The 8,381-nt window shown below is 43.3% G+C and overlaps 1 protein-coding gene across 1 annotated transcript; it reads left to right on the top strand.

Moving 5' to 3' along the window:
• The first annotated feature begins 541 nt into the window (after nucleotides 1-541).
• On the top strand, nucleotides 542-8,010 carry LOC145401687 (leukocyte elastase inhibitor-like). Its single transcript, XM_080273870.1, has 6 exons — nucleotides 542-841; nucleotides 1,813-2,036; nucleotides 2,372-2,539; nucleotides 3,364-3,568; nucleotides 5,398-5,528; nucleotides 7,809-8,010. Exons 1-6 carry the CDS (start codon nucleotides 542-544, stop codon nucleotides 8,008-8,010), a joined length of 1,230 nt encoding a protein of 409 aa, XP_080129996.1.
• Nucleotides 8,011-8,381: the final 371 nt, after the last annotated feature.

Raw genomic sequence — 8,381 nt, 5'->3', positions numbered from 1 at the left:
AATATTAGTATGAAACTGTACAGATGAAGCAGTGAAGAATGGCCTATCTGGACCTGAAATGATGTGAATGGACATGAAATGGCCTAAATGAACCTGAAATGACCTGGGTGAGCCTGGATAGACAAGAAATAACCTTAATGAGCTTGAATGGTCCTGAAATAAACTAAATGAACCTGAAGTGACTTGACCTGCAAAGACCTGATGAACCTGAAAGTTACTTAATTGGACCTGAAGTTACCTGAATGTACTTGAAGTGACCTGAATGAACCTGAAGTGGTCAAAATGGACCTGAAGTGACCTAAGTGGACCTGAGGGCACCTGAAGTGACCTGAAAGAACCTGAATGGACCTGAATGAACGTGAATGAGTTTGAAGTAACCTAAATGGATATAAATGGCCCTAATAGTCCTCTAAATAGGAGAAACGTCTTTGCCTCCACTTAAAAGGGAAGTGCATCATCATCATCATCATCATCATCATCATCATCATCATCATCATCATCATCAAGATAACGTTACTGATCTCCCCTAAGGTCCGTGGTCATGTCCCACTGCTGCGTCTCCTTCGTGATGGTGATGGTGTTGCTGTGTGCCCGCCAACCCCATCCCTGCCGCGCTGCACCCACCCCCCCACTCCCAGCCTCATCACCCAGGGGACAGCAGTTCTCGCAGGCACACTTCCAATTCACCCTTGACCTCTACCTAGCGCTGGTACGGGCGGGGGCGGGCGAGGGTGACAAGGGCGGGGGCGGCAACTTGATATTCTCCCCCGTGGGCGTGGCGTCTGTTCTGTCGCCCCTGCTTACCGGCTCCAGCGAGAGTGTCAGCCGTGAGATTAGACAGGTAAGTGGAAGGCGCAAGATTGTGCTATACATCATGGACAGTAAGTCTGATGTCAGATGGCTGAAATATTCTTCCCAGTTCAACATACAGTATCAACAGATTCAAGAGTGCCCCCTCCCTATTGTTCCCTGATGACACGTGTATGTATGTCATCAACTATACAACTGATGTAGAGTGTATGCATGTACCTAACAAAACTCCAGACACTGAAAAAAAAAAAAAAAGAACGCGCAAACTTTGTGGGTGTAATTGCGAGATTGAACTAATATGATGCCCTCCGAGGTTTGTTTTGGTTGTTACCTGCGAAGGCAAAGCTGTCGCAGGTTGTGGTAAACTGCCTCTCTGTCGTCAGGGCAGGTGCAGGCGAGTGCAACTGGTGAATACCTCTGTGGATCTACAGTCTTTAAAGGCGAAGCCATTCCTTATGTAAATTCTTGTATTGCATTCACACACACACACACACACACACACACACACACACACACACACACACACACACACACACACACACACACACACACACACACACACACACACAGTGGCGCAGTGGTAACGTTCTCGCTTGCCATCTGGTAGACGGGAGTTCGTGCCTCGCTCAGGTTGTGAAAAGTTTCACTGATGAAGTGGGTGGTCACTGTCCCCCTTGAGCAAGGGGACGGGTGTGTGCGTGTGTGAAGGTCACAGCCTTGCCCTTAGATCGGACTATATGAGCTCTCGGCTCCCTTCCGGGAGGGTAAAAAGCTGACAATCTCGACCATCAAGTGATCCTGACCGACCCGGTGAATTACACACACACACACATACACACACACACACACACACACACACACACACACACACACACACACACACACACACACACACACACACACACACACACACAGTATATTGATGCGTGTGTGTGTGTGTGTGTGTGTGTGTGTGTCTATATTGTACACTTACCTATGGAGCTACATGTCATCTCGTGCCAGGTGCTCCGGTATTCCAACATGTCCGTGGAAGATGTTGAGGCCGAGCACGAAGCCATGATGGCCCACTTCTCCGACTCGTACTACCTTCAGTACCTCCGACTGGCCTCCTCTCTGTACCTCCAGACCTCGTCCCCCTCCCCCCTGGCCGACTTGTATCCCCCCAGCACCATTCATGAGGTGGACCTTGAAGGCAACATGACGGGGGTGGTGCAGGGTATACACCAGTGAGTATGGCAGCCGTAGCCTTGGGCCCTCTGCAGACTTATGGCAGACTGTTGAAATATATTTACTTTGAAAAATGAGATTAAGATAATGATTATATTTTGAAGGGAAATCTGTTAGTTGTAATTGTTTGAATTCAGTCTGGAACCTCCAAAAAGCCTGAAAAACTGAAGGTCGTATGTAGAGCTGCATATAAAAACATTTTCTTCATTTCACGTCAGTATATCAATCAGTTTGATATAGCTCTAGTTTTGTATTTTTATTTTTTATTTTACTGATAGTAAGATTCTAAGCGAACAAGGATACGGCTCACTGGCAGTGCTCTTGTGGCCTTTAGGTGGGTGGAAGAGGTGTCTGGAGGGAAGGTAGCCCCCCCTACCCTGGCCATGCCCCCTGCCGCCCCCCTGGCCCTCCTGGTGATGTTCTTCTCAGGCGGATGGCTCCATGGATTCCACCGCAACCGTACCTTTGACCAGGGACTCTTCTACATCACGTCACAGCATAGGTGGGTTTTATATATATATATATATATATTTATATATATATATATATATATATACCTTATAGAGAGAGAGAGAGAGAGAGAGAGATAAATTGATTGATTGATAGATAGATGGATATAGATATATATGATGTAATTTATGAGAGAGACAGAGATAAAGAAGATATGGTTGTTAGGTATCATCATAATCTTTAACATCATCATCAGTCTGTTAGAACATCATCATTATCATCACAGCCATCACCACCAAATGTTAGACATCATTCCTAGAATAAATAAAATTGTCGTTTTAAAAGTATGCAGGTTTATGAGCGTGTTTTTCATCATACTGAAAAACTTGTGTTCTTAAACCCCTTGAATCTAATGTATTTTTCATCGTGTTCTTTCAGTCTCCAGGCGATTTTATTCGGATTAGGAGAAATTATTTAAATTGTAGGGATTAGATATAGCCTTCATCAACCCCCTCACCGCTAGAGGTCCTCCCCAAATTGAGGCAGATCTTCTGATAATAACTTGATTAAAAGTAATAAATACGTTACCTGATTGAAGGGGTAAATCTGAATTTGTGTATAGATTGTAGATTCGTATGATTGTGGGTAGACTTGAACTTTCCATGGGTTATTCTGCCGTCCCTGTGACTGTATAAATTTATCAGTAAGGAACAAGAATAGGTTAATATAATGCTTCATCTGTATTTATTCTGAATTTATGTTTTAGTTGGAGATCCCTATAATGGTAGGCCGGCTGGAGGTTTTACCAAGGTTATTGAACTGAATGAAGGAACCTGAAAGTCGGTCACAGGAGCCTGAGAGTGTATTTGTGTTTAGGTTTGAGATTCCTATGATGGTGGGGAGGTTGGAGGTTCCCCTGGGTTACTCAGCCGAGCTGGAGGTGAGGGTGTTGGAGCTGCCCCTGTCCGACCGTCGCACCTCTCTCTTCATCCTCCTCCCAGACCGTCCTGACAACGGCCTGGACAACTTCGAGCAAAACATCACCGCAGAGAACATCAAGAACCTGCTCTCCACGCTCAAGGTAGGTGAATGTGGTGGGGGCTGTCGTGCAGTGATCTATTTTATAGATGTACCTCTTGTTTAGTGATTAATTTTTGCTTATCACGCCTTAATATCCTCTTATATGTTATTGATGCAAACTCTGTCGATATCATCATCATACGTACAACACACGAGATAATGTTAATACATAGCTAGAAGATAAACCGTCAGGGAAGACTTGGTACAGTGTCGTAGTCAACGAGAATACAGCACATAATAGTCGTTATTTCCGTCATCACTATGTCTGTCTGTCTGTCTATCTATCTATCTGTCTGTCACTTGCCAGACGCGTTAATCCGTTAAGAGATGGCCACAAACATTATCGCCTCCATTTTGCTCTCTCCTCTGCCATTTGGTTGCCCTCCATCCAACTCACACACCTCTCTCACATTACATCCCTCAGTCTCATCCTTAGTCTCCACCTCTTCCTCTCCCCCTAAACCACACTTACACACACTTTTTTGGTCAGTCTCTTATTCTCCTTTCTCGGTCACTACCACAGCGCGTATTCCTCTAACCTTGTGAAGGTCCTTAACCATTTCAGTTCAGTTAATGGCCAGGTGTACTTAGACTGGAGGATTTGCTTTGACTGTGACGGTAGGTTACTTGTTTCTTCCAGTCTTGACTTCATTCGGTCACCATGTGACCTGAAGGGGACTAAGGATTTTTGCCTATTTAAAATATACCCGCTTTCGTAAAAAGAAACTCATTCTAACCTCATAGTTAAAGTTGCCGCCACGACATAGCATTAAGTTTGTAGGAGTGGCCCAGGTGTGTCAGGTAAAAGCAAACCACCATTATTATTACTGTCAGTTTAATAATGTGGGGAACTGGCGAGGGATAGAGTTGGCCAGGTGGATTGTCAGAAGACGTATATGGCAGAGGCTTAATGTCCCCATTTTAAAATTAAGCGTTGATGGTTTCATAATCTGACTGGTAATGTAATGCGCATCTTTAAAAAAAAAAAAAAAAAAAAAAAAAAAAAAAAAACACACACACACAGGAAAATAGAAGGAAAAACACCCCCAGATGTAAATAAATCCATAATATACATGCGGTGATTCCCCACTCTGAGGCCGTAAAGTAATTTCAACATTGTCATTATCAATGAACCCATTTAAGTGAAATTGGGTCCGTACTTTCTACAGTTCATTACAACTTATGCACAACTATATCAAGATTACCAATTGATCTCTAGCGTTTTAAGAATGGATCCAGTGTTCCCAACTAGCAAATTTTCGGTGTACAATATCGATTTAAATGGCTGCGTTCTTCGTAATAATGTTTTCTTTTAACTAATCAGTTTTTCAAGGCTTGCCTATGAATCATTTTCCCTTAAGATTACTCATGAGTCAGGAAGATAGTCTTGGGCTAATCAGAATAAAAAATACGCAGTCAGCTACTGAGCATAACATGATAACTGAGTCAGTATAATTGACCAGTTGATGCCCACTCAGCAGGGTCCTGGTAGTGGAAGATCATTTCTTTTGCATCATATGTCTCTGAATTGAAATGTCGGATAGTTTCTCAGATGCAGCATATAACTGGCAGAGGATGTAGTTTGTACGTGCGGAGTTTCGTTTCAATTCCTCTGTAAATAATGAATATAATTCCATCATTCTGGATCCTCAGATTAGTTAATCACTCCATACACACACACACACACACACACACACGCACACACACACACACACATCATATACTGTATATATATATATATATATATATATATATATATATATATATATATATATATATATATATATATATATAATGAAAATGACAGTGGTGATGATATTACTCCTTCAGGACGAGCGTGTGAACATCCGTCTGCCAAGGTTCCGTGTGGAGGGTACGCCGCCATTAAGAGAGGCACTCACCTCGCTGGGTCTTACATCATTATTCACACCTCCACCCATAGTCACCGACTTCATTCATAGGTGAGACATTGACTCATTTAGTTGCACAGACCATACTGGCGGATTTCATTCGTGGGTGAGATTATTTGCCCACTTATTTGCACATAGCACAGATGCTGGCTGGTTTCATTTGTAGGGGAGGATATTTAATTATTTTGCGCATAGTCTAATTTCTGTATGCATCCAACTCTCCTATGAAGCCTGTTCCTGAGCTACCGTGGTTCATCAGCCACACCCCGGTAGACTGCCAATCCACCGCCGCCCTCATACGTCACTGGCCATTATTCCTTTATTTATCTTTACGTTATTTCTATTTTAAAGTGTGTACTTCAGTGGTTTATTTATTTCATAAATATGATTCTGTAACAGATATAAAGTACCTGTAGAGTGGGAGAGGTTATTTATAAGTAATATTTATAATTTACAAGTAGCCTGACAACCAGGGTAACTGAACCCAGATTAGCTGTGTGTGTCCCGTACTTCTAAGTGTCGTGTAGGATGGTAGTGTTTGGCCGTGGTGATGGTTGCTAGAAGGTCCTACCCTCACCCTGTCACCCCCTTCCCACTTGTGTTGTGTACACTGGAATTACTGACAAATTTGAAAGTGTCGTATTCTGGTATGGTTATAGTATTTTTTTTTTTTTTTTTTTTTTTTATGTGTTCGACTCTGGGCATAGGCTTCACAGCCTGCTATCAAGGCCCAACAGTCCTCCTACATACCATACACCTCTTCATGTCACCACTTCGGCGCTAACACCCACCGTCCATATTGAATACATGCCAGGGCTGTCTCATACAGGACTGGTGTGTTGGTATTAGCGGGGGTATTTTTACGACATGTCGGCGGGTCTTCTGGTAGATCAGTAAAGCCTGATTTAATGAAATTCAAATCCTTAAACTGTTCCCTGCCCCAGCGGGGATTTGAACCTGGGTCCATTAGAACGGCAGGCCACGTCTCTACCGATTGAGCCACGCCTCCCCCATTTGGTGTGTGTGAGATGTTAGTGACTGGCTGTGGTAATGGTCACTAGAAGACCGTAGTGGCCTAGCCTTACCATATCACCTCCATACTTCTTGTGGTTATTTAGGAATTACGGACACATTTGAAAGCATGATGTTAATATTTGGTGTACAATGTTGGATGTTAGTGTTTGGTTGTGGTGTTAAAGGATGTGTCGTTCTGTAGAGTATTACCTGGCGCTAACCACGATATCACCCATACATAACTCTTTTTATAACGAAGGGTTTCTCTGACGAGTAACATCGCTTGTTGTCCGACATTCAGCTGTTGGTTTACCATGCAATAAAAAATTATTAGTTAAATACGAAGATTTATCTATGTTAGTTTATTAAGCCTTCTATAGGTTGATAGGATTTTTCCGTTAGTTTAAATATACCGTGAAAGATAATATCATAACTACATAAACACATGTTCAGTATATGATATTATAATTAATGAAGACAGTTCATGAGCCATGTTGGGCATAGGTTTCCTTGTATTTGGTTTATTAAACACAATATTTTGATAATACTGTCAATTTTACATTGACTGGTCCTGCATTATCCACTATACAACATGATTATTTAAATCACTATTATTATGACTGTGACAGGAGAGCTGAATATTCTTGACAGATATGCCATTAATCATATGAAACAGCACAAACCTTGATTTTTAGAGGTATTATGTTCAGAAATGTGCGGTGTAAATATGTGGTGTTGGCGATTGCTACAGTGCCAATGTACGGGATGGTCAGCGAAGGATGGGTACCAATTTCCTGCTGCTGTGCTACACACACACACACACACACACACACACACACACACACACACACACACACACACACACACACACACACACACACACACACACACACACACACACGCACGCACGCACGCACGCACACACACACACACACACACACACACACACACACACACACACACACACACACACACACACACACACACACACACACACACACACACACACACACACACACACACACACACACACACACACACACACACACACACACACACACACACACACACACACACACACACACACACACACACACACACACACACACACACACACACACACACACACACACACACACACACACACACACACACACACACACACACACACACACACACACACACACACACACACACACACACACACACACACACACACACACACACACACACACACACACACACACACACACACACACACACACACACACACACACACACACACACACACTACAAGAGTGTGGTGAATCTTTGCAGCGCGGCGTGTGAGGTGGTGGAGGGGGAGGCGTCCCCGCCGGACTCGAGTGGGACCCCTGGCGTGGCGGGGGGTACTTTCGGGGACAAGTACTTCGAGGTGGACCATCCCTTCATATTCTTCGTGTGGGACTACCTGGGTAGCAGCATAGTGGTGATGGGACGTGTTGTATCCCCACTACCTATCATACTGCCTGCACAGTAAACTACTCTCTCTCTCTCTCCTTTCGACATACCGGCAAGCCTTAATAGCAGCTGCATATTGACGTTAGCTCTATAGTAAGTTCACTCTCTTTACCGATATTTTTTTCCCTGAAAGTTGGAACTGATCCCTTCTGACGCTAAATTCTTTCAAGCAGACCACCCTGACGTAATCTATACTATGCCTATTCTGCTGACGTCAGCTGTAAACTGTTTCGTTTCATCACAACCCTTTTCCCTAACTCTTTAACTCTTAATTATATGGCGCTAGCTTTAATCATCCTAGCCAACATCTCAATAATTCGTCCATTTCTTTAAAGTCAGCCTCAGAATCTCTAATCTCTTTACCTCTCTAAACTCTTCAAACTCTGTGCG

Source organism: Coenobita brevimanus, chromosome 6 (assembly GCF_032717465.1).
Source record: "Coenobita brevimanus isolate Jiangsu-jjx chromosome 6, ASM3271746v2, whole genome shotgun sequence".
NCBI lineage: Eukaryota > Metazoa > Arthropoda > Malacostraca > Decapoda > Coenobitidae > Coenobita > Coenobita brevimanus.
The sequence above is the reverse complement of the archived record's forward strand: the minus strand, read 5'-3'. Positions and strand labels throughout refer to the sequence as shown.

Coding starts and splice junctions, on each gene's coding strand:
- LOC145401687 (XM_080273870.1), top strand. CDS start 542: ATGTCCCACTGCTGCGTCTCCTTCGTGATGGTGATGGTGTTGCTGTGT. Junction 842..1,812: donor TCAGCCGTGAGATTAGACAG/GTAAGTGGAAGG, acceptor ATCTCGTGCCAG/GTGCTCCGGTATTCCAACAT. Junction 5,529..7,808: donor GTCACCGACTTCATTCATAG/GTGAGACATTGA, acceptor GAATCTTTGCAG/CGCGGCGTGTGAGGTGGTGG.